The sequence below is a fragment of the Lingula anatina genome, chromosome 6 (assembly GCF_051362555.1).
Source record: "Lingula anatina isolate TDL-2025a chromosome 6, LinAna3.0, whole genome shotgun sequence".
Taxonomy (NCBI): domain Eukaryota; kingdom Metazoa; phylum Brachiopoda; class Lingulata; order Lingulida; family Lingulidae; genus Lingula; species Lingula anatina.
The window spans coordinates 22,484,344-22,501,950 of NC_141772.1; the positions used below are offsets into that span (position 1 = coordinate 22,484,344).

Consider the following 17,607-nt stretch of genomic DNA (forward strand, 5'->3'; position numbering starts at 1 on the left):
AACCACGTCCAATGAAAACAAGTGTAATAAATTTTAGTAAAATAAAATCTAGGTCAATCAGTGTCGGGTTCAAGGTCAAAATAAGATGGCAACAACGTGTGTTCTGTAGTAAGCCTGGATTTACATAAAACCATGAGCACATTAATACGAAGAGTTGCCTGTGGCATGTCAGGAGGAGTGGACAGTGCAGTGTCTGCCTTGCTGTTGAAACAGAAAGGTTAGATTGAACTACTACGACGTTAAACATTGAGTCGGCTAGTGCATGTCGGTTTATTAAGCAAAGTACTACATATTTGTACACAGGTGCTACTCGTCTTCATGTTTAGGTTAAATGCAGTGTCTTCAACTTTGTACATTTACGTTGAATGATTGACGAAAGTATATGATTTTAATGCAACATATCTGTTGTGCATTGTTTCGCTTTTGTATTTTCTAGGTTATGAGGTTCTAGGTGTATTTATGAAGAACTGGGATGGGAGAGATGAGACTGGTTTCTGCTCAGCTGATGAAGACAGGGAGTATGCCCAGTATGCCTGCAGTCACCTGGACATCCCTTTTTTTGAGGTCAACTTTGAGAAGGACTACTGGCATAATGTGTTCTGGTGGGTGGATTATTATTAATATTATAATTATTGTTATTATTATTTGGCATGTGGGGTGATGTACTATTAACATGTTCTTATAACTGAAGCAAGCTGGGGTCATCAGAATTTAATAGGTAATCATGGCCCGATGCTAATCAAAATTTAGCTAAGGAAAATGTGAAATATTTGCCTGTCATTTCCAAACGTTATTTTTATTTTTATTTATTTATTTTTTTTTTTTTTTTGCTTAAATTTAGAATTATCCATATTGTACTTAGACATTTCCCAAACATGATAGTAATAAAAATGGGAAATTATATTCCTATTAGATGTAGATACATGTGAATACAAGTGTTTAGCAATATTTAGCTTTTAATTTTTAGTATATTTTAAGTTACAAGTTTTATATTAGACAGTAAACTAGCTGAATCGTGTTATTTTCATTGACAGTGAACTTATAGAAGAATATGAAAATGGCCTGACACCAAACCCAGATGTTTTATGTAACAAGCACATAAAGTTTAACAAATTCTTCAATTATGTCCGAGATGAGCTTGGGGCTGATGCAGTGGCCACGGGTCATTACGCCCAGTCCTCTGCTGGACCTTACCTAGAGAACTTGGACACTAGCAAAGGTCAGTTTTTTTGTTGTTTTTTTTTCGAAGTGAGACTTGACATTTTGTCAATTTTTCAGTTTAAGATGGCTGACGCTGATAAAAGTTATAAATCTAAAACTGTTTATATATGTATAAATCATCAAGTGTAACACACACACACGCACGCACGCACACACACACACACACACTCTTATATGACATCATATCACCTATGCTGCATGATAGAATTTTTTTATTGCAGGGGTCAAACTACTCAAAGCAGCAGACACTCTTAAAGATCAGACATTGTTCTTGTCGCAGATATCCCAGAAGTCCCTGCAGAGGACCATGTTTCCTCTTGGCGGACTCCTGAAGACACAGGTCAAACAGATGGCTGTTAGTGCTGGCATGGAGAAACTGGCACAGAAGAAAGAGGTTGGTGATCTTTAAAGCAGTTTTTTAAGTTTTTACTGAAGAAAAGTAGAAATAATTTAGATATTTTGAAACTAAGTATTGAGATTTTGAGTGAATATTTTTAAATATTATTCATTTAAAGAAAATTTACTGTGTGTTTAGTCTTTACGCATTGTTTATATTCTAAAGAATTGGTATTTTTCTAAGTTTTCAGTTTCCTGTATTACAGATAACCATTGGCGTGTCTTTCAATTTGATCTAGTTATGTTAATGTTCTTATAAAAGCTGTCTGATTAAAATGCACTTATATTCACATTTCCAGAGCATGGGTATTTGTTTTATCGGAAAAAGAAAATTCCAGTCATTTTTAGAAGAAGTAAGTAATAATTTTTAGATAAAGCAGTCAAAGGAATGGATTAGTCAAAATGTCAAGTTAATAATATTTTTCATAATAAAATTGTTTTTCTTCATTAAATGCTCTTTGTTTTGTATACATGTAGGGTCATGTAAAGTTACTTTTAATAATTAAAAGCTGGTGTGCAAACATATGAACCCTTCAGAATTACTCTTAGTACCAATTGTTATTCTTATTTTTATTAAATATTTATAATTTTTCCCTACTTTCAGTGATATTAGTTATGATATATAGCATAAGTCATAAAGAGAGAGGAATTTGAAAGAATGCAAACCTACACCCATGACAGATAGCACATATGAGATTCAGGAAAAACATTTTAAAAACTATTTCCATCACATTTGTTTAAAGATTAATTAAATATTTATATGATTCCAGTATATAGAACCCCGACCAGGAGAGTTCATAGACATAGAGACGGGGAAGGTGGTGGGCAGTCACAAAGGTGTCCAGTTCTGGACAGTTGGCCAGAGGTGTCACCTGGGTGGGATGCCCCATGCCTATTATGTGGCCAGTATTTGTCCAGAGACACAGCAGATATTAGTGGTCAGTACGGTTTGATTTTACAGCATTTTTAGTGGTCAGTTTTTAAAAAAATATTTTTCATATAATTCGAGGTCACCGAGCAAGTGGTACTTTAAATTTATTGTTAATCAAACCACATTTAAAGTCCATCATTAGTACTTTGTAAAAAGAAAAAAAAAGAAATAAGTTTCTTTCGAGAAATTACCATTTGAAGTTATTTTATGTTCTTGAACTAAAATAAAATGTTTCAAACATCAGCAAGAAATTTAACATCGTAGCGTGGCATCTCTTTAATTGTACAAACCAACTCACTCTTGCTATAAGCATATATACTGGGGTATATCATTATAATTAATCCCATTCCAGGCCCCAGGAAGTGATCACCCAGCCCTGTACACTGATTTATTTAAAGCTGGGCCACCCCACTGGATACACAGTGAGCCCGCACTCTTACAAGCCATGCATAAACAAGAGTGCGACTACTTAATCCAAAAAATGGACTCACTAACGAGGTGTACGTTATGGAAGCCATTTAATGGACTGGAGGAACTTGAGGTCCACTGTTCTCGCACTGCCAGGGCTATAACGCCAGGGCAGTATGCAGTGTTCTATCTAGGTGATGAATGTCTAGGAAGTGCCAAAATACTTTCAACTGGACCTTCTATGTTTGACCTTGACAATGACCCAAAGGATAATGACCTTGACCCAGATAGTCATGAAATTGTGGAGAGTCGTGTATGACACATTGATTTTCGATCTTAAATTTTTATATATGGAATTTTGTTTAACTGAGACGTTGGTTGTCAGACTTTTTTTATAGATCAATTTATTTAATATTTAAAAAATATGGATGCAAGATAGAAGGTTTTTCTTTCTCTCTATCAGGGTCTGTCTGGTATTTCATCATGTGGCGTTTATAAATTAAACGGATGAGAAAAATATCAAGGTATAATATCCATACCAAATAGAACCTGCAGGCAGCGGCTGAAATTACTTTGATTGCAAAATTTGAAAAAAAAAAGAAAAATAAAAAGTCTTATGGCCCATTTCAGTGCCAGTTACACTAATGCATTGTAATGACATTTGATTTAACAATAAACTGTTTTAAATCTCGTAACCATTACGTACTGAATAATGGGTCCAAGATTAAATGGGATAATAAAAAAGAGCAGTTGTCATTAGATGGTTTATTTATCCTATACACTCGAAGGGCGTTTGTGAAAACTTTAAAAAATTGCTCTGAATAATCTAGTGATTGCGAAAGGTCAACTGCATGGTGCACACTCATTAGTAACAAACGTTTCTCTGATGGAGAGTACAGTTAGATCTCGTGAATTTGTGCGTATTGCCAAACTTGGCGTACGCCGGTCAAAATCGTCCATGTTGCCTCTTGTAACACTGTACAAAACATGAACTGTGTATTGCACCTCGAAAACAACTTTTGATTGTAGGGCGGCAGTGTTAAATAATGCCGGCGGTGCAGTCGTCATTGGCGTTAATATTCCATGAATTCCCCATACCGGACCTTAGTATCTGACTCCACCAGTAACGCGGCCCCGTTCTTGCTCTCGTCCTCGACCAGGTCAATGAATGCATTGGCCACAGTGGCGGGGCTGAAATAAATTATAATGTAAATTATATTTATTTATTTATATTATAGTGTAAAACGTAAGGTGAGATTGTGTGAAAGAGATTTATTATTTATCACGGTACATGTTTCGGACTCGTTGAGATAATAAGATTGATAAAACACCGTTTCTCAAGCGTCTATGCGTCAACATTGTTCATTAACAGATTGACACAATGTCAAGCGAGAAAACCGATCGAATTTCAAACGTGTTTTAAAAAATCAGTAGCGCTTTTTAATCGATATTTACGGAAGTTTATTGAAGCTGCTAGTATTTCAGTCTCGTTGATATAGATACAGTATAGCCGTTAAAAAAATTAATCCAAATTAATCCAATATCAGGATCTAACTATTAAAGCGTTCATCGCATGCCATGGTTTCACCGAGTTTAGTTCCACTCACTTTATAGACTTAATATGGGACAGGTCCTCGGCGAAGAGCTCTGGCTGAAGAACGCCCTTCTCTCTCAATGTTTCCAGGTTGAGTGACCGGATGAAGGGCGTGTCCGTCATGTCTGGACATAGACAGTTCATCCGTACCAGATGGTCATCATAGTCTAGACTGTACTGGATATAGGAAAAATACAGGTATATGGAAAATGCTGTTTGAACATCTCGAATAGCGAGAGGTGTGTTTATATTAACGGTGAATTATGACATATTTCATGGTGAATTCTCTTTTACACTAAATCAGTTTATTTATTTACAAAATTATTTATTTATCTCTTTATTAATTGTGCTTGTTACCAATGTATTTATTAATTAACTCGGGAACAATCCAATCGACTAGTCAATTACCCTGCACCTAACCACAGTTCAACACACTGTAACAAAACAGAAAGCATTCACAAAAAGTTGATCTGCGGAATAACTGGTCCGCGTATCAAATATGGCGAGCACTTGACAATGTCTCCCACACACACACACCGTCCCAGCAAGGGCAGAGCAATTAATCTTGGCACGCTTTCAAGTGGGTGGCGCCATATTTGATCCGCAGATCTGTTAGTCAGCGGATCGACTTGCTCTGAATGAGCCCTCATAGACTGTAAAATACGGCATATCTGTACTAACCCCCCATGCTCTGGTGAATCCTACGATGCCAGCTTTAGAAGCACTGTAGACGGGACTGTTGTCATTGGGATCCAAGCCTGCATAGAAAGGTAAAATTGTTTCTTAATATTCCAAGTAGTCAGTGTGCCGGGTAAGCATTTAGTTTACCAGTAAGTGCCTTAAACGCATTTTCCGTGATATCTTCCTAACGGAGGAACATTAAATATCAATCAAATGGTCGGAATTGATTTTTAACGCAAACATCAAATGGACGCACCGCTTCGTCGTACTTGGGTCAATACCCAAGTATAATTAATTTAGGCTTCTAGTAACCAATATTTCATGTTTACTATGTTTACTATGATTACCTGCCATGGAAGCTGAGTTTATAATAACTCCTCCGTTTCCTCCTCTGTCTTTCCTCATGTATTTCATGGCCGTATTGGCGACTCGTATGATGCCCAACTGAACAAAGTGAAACATTTTGCAAATTTTCTTTTTGCACAAACTATTGAATTTTTGAGTTAGTCAGATATACGCGCACATGACAATCCGACATCTTTTTCAGATCGTACTGACGTCACTAGGAATGTGTGACGTCACTTGGTGTGTGACGTCATGTAAAAAGATGACAGACTGACGTCAAAACGTATCTTTGAGTACCTTTAAGATTTGCTATCTGCTATCTTTTGGAAACTGGCTAACTTCTTTCAACAAATGAAGTGAGGCATTTGACGAGATATGTAACGGGAAAAGCTTCTCAGATGCAGATTAGTGTTTATATTCTCAATATGTAGAACTTCACTTGTCAATTTATCTCTTTCAATTTATGCTGTAAAATATTACCCAACTAACCTTTTGGTCTCGCGAATCAACCAATTGACCGTTACAACAAATACTCACCAGGTTGACGTTGATGCAGTATTCGTAATCTTTCTCATTGAGAATCCCAACATTGTTACCAACAATGTCAATACGGCCATACCTGTCCACCGTATTTTTAATTGCATCTAAACAGAAACAGTTAAAAACTTGAAGATAAAACACAAAATTTTGATTTACTGTATTTCTGCGTATTTTTGCTTTTTTTTTCTTCTAAATTTCGAATAGTGACATCGCAATCAATCTCCCCTTTGCTGTTCATATACAGAGACTAAGTGAGATAAAACCATACTATAAGAATCCAGCACGTTGATAAATCACTATATCATTTAAATATTTTATGATATTTACTTATAGGGTGCGTTCACAATGAATCTATGGGACCGTTCACATGGAAAGTCTATTTTCTAAAAATCCATTTTCTATTTGCGGTATCTTGTGATCACGGTCTGTGCCCTGAATATCCCGCGGCGTAATTACTGGCAGCGCGAGCCGTGATCACAAGATACCGCGAATAGAAAATAGATTTTTAGAAAATAGACTTTCCATGTGAACGGTCCCTATGGCACCAGCTAGTGCGCACTTACGCCTCCTCCTGGAGTCGAGCAGAATACAGAAAAAGCTTGCGTTTATACGAGTACGACGGAAACAAGCGGGGGCGTGTTAGTCTGCTGATCCGGTTGCATTCAGCAGGAGTCCCCGTGGAGTTAGTGCGCAGTGGCTCGTACGATAGATTCATTGTGACCGCACCCGTATATTTATTACCATGACGACAAAGGAAAATTGTTTCCCTTTTACTCACTTTCAACGCTATCTGTCAGAGTTACGTCGCATTTTGTAAATAATACATTTTCTTCGCCGTACAATTTCGCAAAATCTACTTCGACTTCTTTTCCTCGATCAGAATCTCGTGCCGCTATTACAACCTATGATGAAACAGAATATTAAGAATAATAAAAGCAAGAAGTTAGATATCAAGGAACTTGACATTTTGTTTGTTTCTACTGGTACGCGTGAGCCGAGGGCAGTGTGCTCACGCACGCGGAGAGTTTGTGTGAAGATGAATAATAAAAATAAAACAGAATATGAAATAAAAATTATAAAACATTCTGATGGGAGGATATTTATTTTTTTTTCTAACTTTTTTTTCCGAGCTGCATCTTTGTTACTCTTACATCCCGTGTTTAACAGTAATGACGATGACTACTCTACAGTGCACTTACGGTGCTCCGTAACAGTATTTAAAGGGATAATAACTCTTCGTATGAGATCTATATTTCACAATAAAACATTGTGAACAACTCGTAGAAATATAATATATTCTGTTGTACCACAAAAACGGCAGTTATAGCTATTATTCTGATACCTGTGCTTGTCTTTAGACCACGTGACCTCCATTGATGGCTATACTCTGTTATAATCTCTTAAGAGATTATAACAAAAAAGCATACTTTTTAGAAAAAAAACAGGGACTAACTTTGAATGTAAAAATGGATTCATTAATCATATGTAAGTATGGGAAAATTGTTGTTTACTCCAGGAAAATTCATTTTTGGCCAAAATGAAGAGTTATTATCCCTTTAAAAATTTCGTCTAGGCAAGGAGATCGGAATGGCACAATTCGGGAGACGCGGAGGGCCCCTTACCTTTGCGCCCTTTTTCAGCAGCGCGTCCGCTATGGCGTGCCCTATACCCTGTGTACCACCTGTGACAAACGCTACCTTACCATGAATAAGGCCGGTATCTTTGCTGCAATATAACACATTAAAACCTTGAAATTAATGCATCAATAAACAGACAATTATTTGTATCTAACATAAATGATGCGCAACGATATTTATCAAATAAACGGTTCCAGGCCTACCCAACTACCAGACTCGGCACCTAAGGATCCTGAATTAACCGGTATATCGGACCACGCTACCCGTTTTCAAGGTGTGTGTCAGATCGCATTTCGGAGAATCATACCCCAGAATAAATTTTGTAGCACGACTACGGGCTCATCCACGCTCGGCTGAACAACCTGAAACTGTACTCTTACTTTAGAGTACTCTATTTTATTGTCTCTATGGGGGGTATATGGGGACTTTACGACATTCGGTTTGAATGTTTTAACCACTTTTGATAGGGCTTTTTTGCATTGTATTAGATTAATGTGGCAGTCTTAGGTTCATCTAGGTGGCTTTCAAATTTATGCGCCCGGTTCTAAAATCATATAGCGATTTTACGACAATCGTTTACTATCCAATCAAAGTGACAGCCGAGCATGCCAGGGCTCATCCTGTCGGTGTTCTGGCTGATACTCCGAAATGCGATCTGACACACACCTTGAAAACGGGTAGTATGGTCCGATATACCGGTTAATTCAGGATCCTTAGGTGCCGAGTCTGGTAGTTGGGTAGGCCTGGGTTCTTATATGGGGTAAAAGATGACGTCCTGAATGGAGATTTCTAGAATTATACAGCCATCATATAATTGCCAAGTATGGACTCTCTCTCTCTTTCACGGTCCCATAATTTTCGTTCATTCCCATCTGTTAAGAGTACGTGCATTTACGCTCAGGTGATGATGAATACGAAGCCTTAAGGAGAGCTTTAACAATGGCTGTTCACATAGCGGAAAGGAGGAACGACTCCCAGTCCTTAACTATAACACAAGTAGCAAAAAAAGTGCATTTTCAAACGTTTTCTTTTGTTGAACTATCGTCACAAAGAATAAAGATAAAAACATATCTAAATGTGTTGATAGCTGTATTTTATATTATATACCGTCCACTACGGCCAATTAGAGAACTTTTTCACTAAAAGTTCACAGATATTTTACGCTGGCTATTCACTAGCTGTACATAATTGTGTTGGGTGACGATTTTTTTTTTCAGTAGAGCTACGTCATCACAGACCTCAAGCATAGAGAGCATACTAAATTAACTGAGCGCAACGTTTCACCTACTTCCCATATAATATAAACACCTTACCTGGCGTCCGTGTGACACACTTTATATGAAGGATGTTCCAGTCTAAACTAAGCAACCTATTTTCAAATGCGTAAAATGTCAACACTACATATATTATTATGTACATATACATCGGGGTTGGGGATGCTGTGCTTATTTGTATGGGCCTCAATTGCACCCCACAATATCACTTTATAAAGAATTAGAGAGATGAAGTGCACAACCTACAGCTGATCGTTGCTTTGGTGAGGAGAGTGAATGTGCAGATGTAGGTTGGGAGGTAAAATTGTATATTTAAATCTACCTCTCCGTGAAACCTCCCTATATATATGGGATTATGGAAGGTTTTAGAAACTCATTAAAGCAAATGGAATATCCCTAATACTGAGATATTAATTAATGTCTATGAATTATAACACACGTGTGAATATGTGCATTCACTTACCGAGGTACCATATGCTGAAAACTGATCATAGAACACACACAGTGCAATTAACACGTGCCCCAGCCCCACCCCACCCCCCCACGCATCCAAACCACCTCGCAATCTCCGACTCCAGTCTTACCTAGATTTTTGAGATATCAGGACGCCATATAATAAAGCAAAGATAATCGGGGCGACAACCAGCAATACGTGATAGGAAGTCTTCATTCTGCCGAATGGTCGCCAGTCGCACTAAACACGTTTTGCATGATAATAACGACGATGATCCTAGTGTACACGGTTGGGGCTTAGTTTAAACTGGAGAAGATATATCCAATTAGAAATGAGTAAACGTGGTAGTGTAATCCTATTCAACTCCTCTCGTCTGAGAAATGACTGTTCCCCACTATATAGTGATTGTCCACAAATAATATGTAATATAATTATATGGTAATAATAATAATAATAATAGTGAATGTCTGGGACCAGGGCCCTCTTTCTCTGTCACTTTTACAATTTTGGCTCATTTTTCATCGCACGCTTGCTACCCGCATCCCTAAAGTCTTTGTTAAGTGTTAGATTGGAAGATTTATTATACGGGGACGTGAATAGGCGTCTCCTTAACGTAATGGCGGGACAAAGTCTTCACCTGTCGTAAAAAATGAAATATATGCATGAATTATACAAAACAATACGGATGATGCACTGGTATAAGTAAATGAAAAAAATAAAACGAAATGTATAAATGGTGGACAAATATTAGGCTTTTTGGAAGAATGAATGAATGAACGAATCAATGAACGTGACGAATAAATAAATAAATAAATAAATAAATAAATAAATAAATAAAAATACACTGGAAATGTCAGTGGCAGTTCATAGAACAAAAGGCATGCTTCCCAAAAAGTAACAAATGGCTACTTTTTGTCAACGGCGGTTGCTTCATATGCAAGTGTAATATATCTGTTTTATCCGTGATCAAAGTGCACTGTCAAAAACAACTGGAGTCCTTTTGCGAACATTCATCAGTTCTCAATCTGAAATCTGAGGCCATCTGTGAAACGGTCACCAAACCGTTCATAGTATTGCGCTGTTGGTAGCTCAGCCGATTTTCCCTAGTGTGCGCCTGCCTTAGGGTGTGTCGTCACGCTTGACCACCGGTTTACTGGTGGACTGAACCAGAAATGACCATCTGTTTGCGTCCCTACAGAGGACAGTACACTTCTTACTGAGGAGTAGGCCTTTGATTGGTGTGCGGTGAAATACGTGTGTGGAAACTTTTTTAAATTGTGAGAATATAAACTTTATTTTGATGGAGGAACACGGAGAAACGTGTTTGGAACAAACCCATTTAGTAAGTACGGATCCTTGTGTTTGGCTACAATGTGTAATAAGCCTATATCTATTGCACGGGATTTGATATAAATGACTGATTGACGCAGATTGACTGATTGTCGCAGTATAATAGATAAGGTGCGCCAAATAGATAGTAGAAACATGCTCACTGTGTCTTTTGTACTCACTGTCGTCCTTATAGATAGAAATATGGCGAACGCATTGCTCCTATCAGCTTTTGGAATACCCCAGGTTTGTCCCTCGTTAAATTCGTTCAGTCGGTGGAAGCTGTTCGAATCTTATTCAGTCATTTGTAATTCCAAATTTATAAACAAGCTACAAAATTAACAATTCTCTCCAAGGTACATAAAGAAGACATTCCCGTGAAAAAAGTTTACTCGGGAGCAGATTATGATGTACTATTTGAGCCTGATGTGTATCTTAGCGATCAATATAGCGACTTCGTGACGTCATCATCCTCAGAGATCACAGCAATCATGAACCGTCTTCACGAAGTATATAGCACAGGTACGTCGTTTTCTTTCAGACGCTTATGAAGCAAGTGCTCATGTCAAATCATTGCCGCCAAACTCAACCAAATGCCAACAGTATGTCAAATAATGTAATATAAATCATGTCCAGATAGTGTATTTGGAAAACTAAGAATGCAAAAAGTTCTTGGAAACTTCGACTTTCTAAATTACAATGAAATGCGCCCTTCGACCAATTTATTCCAATTCATAACTAAACCAGTGCAAATGCTTTATAAATACATTACATAATTTTAATTTTAAGTTAAAACTTCTGCACACAGAGATCGTGGTTAGTTTTCAAATAATACACGGTGTGTTTTCCCTCCAGGAAACATCAAGGGACAGAGACTACTGGACATTGGAACAGGACCTTCTCTTGTCAACTTGATAAGTGCTTCTAGATGCTTTGAAGAAATTTATCTCTCAGATTTCTCCACCGCTAACCGGAATGCTCTGAAAAAATGGCAGAAGAAAGAGGAAAGAGAAACTTGGAGCTGGGAGTCTTTCTTTCGTCATGTGGCGAAGTTAGAGGGAAACGAGTGAGTGTAATTGTATATCTGAGATCTTTCTTGGATATCATGTCAGCAACTGATTTGAAGAATGTGATCTATGTCTGGTTTGAGGAAATGACACTACCAACAGGCCATTCGCCTTATCTTTAAAGTACGGTCACAGCCAAATGAGATTCAAGTAATACTAATTTAGCATCACTATATGCATGTTTAAAGCAATGGCAGCATGCTTTATAAAACTGTAGAAGTGAACAGTTTTTTGTTCACATTTTCAGAGACAGTTGGAACTCGCTACAAGATGAATTCCGAGATAAAACAAAAGCCGTATATTTCTGCGATGTGAACAACGCCAACCCGTTAAGTCCCGTGGATACGGCCCCTTTTGATACAATCACCACCAGCTATTGCTTGGAGACTGCGTGTCAGAACGAGGGGGAGTATCGGCAAGCAATGAAAAACGTTGCGTCGCTTCTGAAACCAAGGGGGTATTTCATTATGCTGGCAGGGTTGAAGGAAACTTATTATCTGGTTGGAGGTAATAACTGGCGAACGCTGCCCCTGCAAGAGGAACAATACAGAGATGCTTTGCAAAAGGCAGATCTGGAAGTTGTTTCGTGGCATCCTATTAAACGCCAAGAGAATGTTTTGGATATTGAGTCCGACTATGTCGGTTGCTTTATTGTCGTTGCGAGAAAGAAGAATGGTCCTTAAAAAAAAGCTGTTAACCTGTTTAATGAACATTCAACTGCATTCCCTTTTAAAATATGAATGAATAAATGGATATTGAAACTAGATTATTATTATTATTGTTGTTGTTGTTGATGATGATGTTGTTGAATCGTAAAAAATCTGATAACAATTTTCACTTTTGTGTTGTTGGGCTCGTCTCTATCGAATTTATTATAAGTAATTTCAGATAATCATCAGCTTGATTTAAAAAGAAGAGACATTTTCAGTGTGGTTTGCCCAAATGTTTGATATTGTGACAAACTATTAAAAACATTTGCTGATAGAGCAAAACCTAAAATTACCTGCTTATTTTCCCCTCGGCGGCGCGCCATTCTTAAAATCTAAAATTGAGCTTTATTTCATAGGTTGTATTATGAGATTATGAGTTATGCAGTTCTCTGAAATAGAAACTAATATGTGGCATTAATTTTAATTGGAAAAAGCCATCATAAAAAGTGATTTGGTAGGCAATATTATTTCATCTATAATATTCTGAGGTGCTATATTTATATTTTTGTGTTGACAAGTATGTGGGATAACACAACAAAGATGCATTCCAACCAAAATGGTCTTCATTCGGTGTGTAACACTACATCGTTAAAACCCCCAAATCTACCAGGGATGCTGTCGGCGCTTTTTTTTTCTAACAAATACATGTATATAAAACATTACTAGAGAATTGATGAGATGAATATATCGATTGATTATTGATCATCACTTGAAGGGGAATTCCGATAGGCAATTCTTATACAGATTATAGAGAATACTCATATAAACAATAGGCTTCATGCGTTACTTTGGGTTAATCTTATTACTTCAGTTAAGTGTTTTCAAATACCTACCAAATTTATGTGCTCTCCAACAAAATAAACAATTTTTCTCCTAAGCGTCAAGGGTCATTTCGTTACCTTTAACAAATAGTAGAAATTTAGTTTTCTCATTGAAGAATGCAGGCTTATCGAGCCCTCAAATCACTGAAAATAAGTGCTTTTCTTTTTCTTTCTTTTTTTTTTTTTGTTATGAATGTCGCAGTGTTAATACCAAACCGTGACCTATGTTTACGCGTATATGACACTCTATATTTATCTTCGGCTGTCAAAGCCAAATTTATGTTTTTTAAGTATAAAACACTGTTATTATTACTATTATTATTATTATTATTATTATTATTATTATTATTATAGTACACGGTGTAAATATCTTTTTTGCTTAAAAATTTTACCCCTTTTTTGTGGAATTGGATGTCAATTATACAATCGTAAAATCACATGATACCCTTCCAACGTCGCCCTGTATTTGGAAGAAAGTGATCAGATCACTGTGATGGAGGGACGCAGGGGTGTGCGTTTGGGAGAAACAAATTCGGTAAGTTCCGTTCTCTACAGAATTGTCATTAAAGAGATCACTGAAGAGAAACTCTTCTGTAATTTAGATATACTTTTACGCATATTTATATAAATAATACGACTTTTTCGAAGTAAAGTGTTATGTTAAGTAATGTCTATATGCTTGTCAAACTACAATTTCCTCATTACATATTTGCGCGTAAGTTAAAATAAACGTAAATACATAATAAACGTAAATCTAATTATGGTGGGAGTAAAAAAGATTTGTAACGACACAACAACTTCGGAAAATGTTCCATAATGTGCAGAAAACTTTTATAACATGTAAGTACAGAAACCATCACACATTGTGACATAAAGTGTATTGTGTCGCCGAGACGTTGGACGGATAATAACTACAAGTTTATTATAATCATTATTTTAAAGGCATATGAAAAAGACCATCCCGTGAAGAAATTTCACTCGGGGGCAGATTATGATAAGTTGTTTCAGCCAGAAGTGTACCTCAATAGCCTCTATCGTGACGTCATCGAGGGAGGGAAGACAGCCACGGACATTACCGAAATTATAGACTACTTACACAAAATCTACAGTACAGGTACCAGTAACTTAACACTTCTCGTAAAAATAAGCATTAGATAAACTGTGGAAAGGGCAATCATTAAATTCACTAAAAACGTGTGAAGGGCCCTGTATAATATTGTTCCCCCCTTTTTTTTTTTAATCTTGACCTGGAGTTAAATGTAAAGCGAGCGTGGATTTACAGTTATGTACATAAAGCACTTCTACTTATTTCTCTTACAACCAAAATAAAGTCAACATACCAAGAGGTTAGCCAAATTAACCTGTCGTTCCGACCCCCCCCCCCTCCTCCGAAAAAATTCCTTTATAACTGTTCCTATCTGAAATTTTGGGCGTATTGTCCAGTGAGAAAGGGTGACTTGCTCACACTCACTCAAACTCGCGTAAATTAGATCTTTTTTTTTTTTTACAATTTCAGGAAACATCAAGGGGCAGAGACTCTTGGACGTTGGCACTGGACCTTCTCTTGTCAACCTGATTAGTGCTTCTAGATGTTTTGAAGAAATTTATCTCTCAGATTTCTCCACCGCTAACAGGGATGCTCTGGAAAAATGGTGGAAAAAAGAGGAGAGTGAAGCTTGGAGCTGGGAATATTTCTTTCGTTATGTGGCAAAGTTAGAGGGAAACGAGTATGTAGATCTTTTTCGACTCGCAAAACCATATGCATGAAGTTACCTTGCAGAGAAGTGTAAAGGATTTGTTTTGTTATTTGGTTCTTTAGGGGACAGCAGAATGAACTTCTTGGGTGGACCCCTTTAAACATGTTTGAACGTCACGTGTGTCTGTGCAAATATGTCAACGTCATTAAATAGCTTCGTTAAGTGGTTATGAGAGAAAAACTTCACATAGAAAATTAAGGACAGGTGACTTAACTTTTCTTTTCTCTTGTGTTAGCAGGTGTGTCGAAAAGTAAAATTTGGGATTCGCCAGTAGGCATGTCAAAGCATTCCATGGCATTTCATGATTTACCAATTTTCATTACCTCATGAATGTGTATATGTGTGTGTGCGTGTGTGTTGATTTCTGTTTAAAACTAGTACCCAAGGAAAAGTTTGAAGAAGTAAAAGGTATAAGATTAGATTGGAAAACCAATTTTAAAACAACCAAACTACGATGTACTTACCTCGCTTTTGTAGTAGAACGATACACTGTTTTATTTTGTTCACCTATCGTTGTTATGTGTCTGTATTTAAAAGTAAAGAAATAAGGTTTTGGTTTGTATTACTTCAGAGACGGGTGGGATTCACTGCAAGATGAATTCCGAAGAAAATTAAAAGACATCTATTTCTGCGACGTGAACAACCGAAACCCATTGAGCCCTTTGGAAACGGATCCCTTTGATACCATAACGAGCGGCTTCTGCCTGGAGTATGCGTGTTTGAGTGAGAGTACATATCGACAGGCAATGAAAAATGTGACTTCATTACTGAAGTCAGGCGGTTATTTCATAATGCATGGAGGCATCAATGAATCTTTCTATCAAGTGGGGACTAAGAGGTGGGGTGGTCTGGCCATGCAAGAGAACCAGTTTAGAGAAGCGATGACAGAAGCTGGTTTGGAGATCAGGGCCTGGTACCAGATCAAGCGCCCAGATTGTTATCCAGATTCCGAGTCCGATTACGAAGGCTGCTTCATTGTCGTTGCAGTAAAAAATCCCTTAGCAAAATGAAAAGGTTTGCAGCAATATTACATCATTATCATCAAAAGTTTCCCGCAACGAGTTTGCGAGAAAAATTTATTACTGCCAATTTGCATCCATATTGCAGCAAATTTGCAAGTAGGAATTGTAGTTTGCAGCAACATTGCAGCAAATTTGCTGAAAATTCACTGCAAATTTGCAGCAGGCCTGATATTTCGCTGAGGAGCACGAATATTAACAGCAAATTAATGCACCTTCGGAACGACTTCACCAACTTGTTAAATGCACTTGAACTTATGTAAAAACTAGAGTTTAAACTTTTTCTATGTTGCTTAAGCAGAACAGGAAAAGAAACTCTTATCATTGAACTAAAAGCCAATATTGCCAGTAGGCTTGGGTTTTCTGAGGTGCCAGGAAAATTGATGTTTTCCGCTTTACATTTTGAAGCGTATTATCGAATAAAGCATAATTTTTTCTTTCAATTATTGGGTGAATAATGCAAATGTCATCTCTTTTATGGAAATGTACATCTGGAATTATAAGTAAATACATGTAACTTTTGAATGGGAAACGAGTTTAGAGCCTTTGGGAGACAAAAACAACAGGGGGACTAAGAGCTTGACACATGGTTTCAAGGATATCATGTGTCTAAAATATGTTTGCTCATCCAAGATGCTGCCACCAGCCATCACAACGAATCTGTACACCATTCTTTACCTCAGTTTATCACAAACAGGGATCGATTTTGATAAGCTCTTATTGATAAAAAACATATATGATAAAAGATATATGACAAAAGATAGCATTACACAGCCAATGTCGGAGAACAAGCCACCAAACAAGAAAGAGACTTATAATGAGGTTCGAAACACACGTAGACCATCAAGTTGAAATAGACGCACCTTCAAGATGTAGGAAATAAAGAATTAAATATTAAGAGAAAATGGGCATTATGCTCCTAAGCAAAAATAGGAATTGTTTTAAAACAAAGATGACCTCCCAACTCCTCTAAAGCCACCCTGTCCACTCCACGTTTCTATTGACTTGTATGTACTTGTAGTAATAGCGTTGAGTGACTGATGTTCAAGTACTGTGACGTCATACACCGCTTGTCGTTTCGTCATAAATTCAGAAAGCTTTGATGAATTGACGGGTTCGCTGAAGCGTATGTCAGGATATGAACATGGCCCGTATCAGAACTGAATGCTAGCTGGCAATGAGAGTAAGTAAGATTAAACCATGTATTCAGTATTTAAAGAATAAACAAAGGAAGACAGATAACCAAGGCGATCCACTTACACGTAAGTAGCCTGCATCAGTGAAGACGTACAACTGATCGTTGAAACTGTTGGTCGCTCAGCCGAGTCTGTATCGTGTGCGCCAGCCTTTCAGACCTGAGGGTGTGACGTCACGACTGACCACCCTACTGTCCACTTGGACAGGTCACTGGTGGACTGGGCCA

The 17,607-nt window shown here is 37.4% G+C and overlaps 3 protein-coding genes across 5 annotated transcripts; 2 read left to right on the top strand and 1 right to left on the bottom strand.

Moving 5' to 3' along the window:
• Positions 1-37: 37 nt before the first annotated feature.
• On the top strand, positions 38-3,651 carry LOC106152782 (mitochondrial tRNA-specific 2-thiouridylase 1-like). Its single transcript, XM_013526516.3, has 7 exons — positions 38-217; positions 437-602; positions 1,035-1,219; positions 1,443-1,615; positions 1,917-1,970; positions 2,388-2,555; positions 2,901-3,651. The coding sequence occupies exons 1-7, from the start codon at positions 133-135 to the stop codon at positions 3,273-3,275; spliced, it is 1,206 nt and encodes a 401-aa protein (XP_013381970.2). The 5' UTR covers positions 38-132; the 3' UTR covers positions 3,276-3,651.
• Positions 3,369-17,589, bottom strand: LOC106180296 (15-hydroxyprostaglandin dehydrogenase [NAD(+)]-like). 2 transcript variants are annotated; one of them, XM_087016085.1, is made up of 8 exons: positions 17,445-17,589; positions 7,739-7,841; positions 6,895-7,018; positions 6,114-6,220; positions 5,579-5,675; positions 5,232-5,308; positions 4,564-4,727; positions 3,369-4,147 (listed from the first exon to the last, which is right to left on the bottom strand). In XM_087016085.1, exons 1-8 carry the CDS (start codon positions 17,459-17,461, stop codon positions 4,030-4,032), a joined length of 807 nt encoding a protein of 268 aa, XP_086872211.1. In that variant the 5' UTR covers positions 17,462-17,589; the 3' UTR covers positions 3,369-4,029. The 2 variants fall into 2 exon arrangements, with proteins under 2 accessions (XP_086872211.1, XP_013419707.2); XM_013564253.2 differs by lacking the exon at positions 17,445-17,589 and adding an exon at positions 9,612-9,798.
• LOC106180314 (indolethylamine N-methyltransferase) lies at positions 10,567-16,627 on the top strand. Of its 2 annotated transcripts, none has more exons than XM_087016086.1 (4): positions 10,567-10,823; positions 11,167-11,332; positions 14,925-15,135; positions 15,737-16,627. In XM_087016086.1, exons 1-4 carry the CDS (start codon positions 10,782-10,784, stop codon positions 16,173-16,175), a joined length of 858 nt encoding a protein of 285 aa, XP_086872212.1. In that variant the 5' UTR covers positions 10,567-10,781; the 3' UTR covers positions 16,176-16,627. The 2 variants fall into 2 exon arrangements, with proteins under 2 accessions (XP_086872212.1, XP_013419727.2); XM_013564273.2 differs by lacking the exons at positions 14,925-15,135; positions 15,737-16,627 and adding exons at positions 11,666-11,876; positions 12,125-12,643 and having other exon boundaries at positions 10,600-10,823.
• Positions 17,590-17,607: the final 18 nt, after the last annotated feature.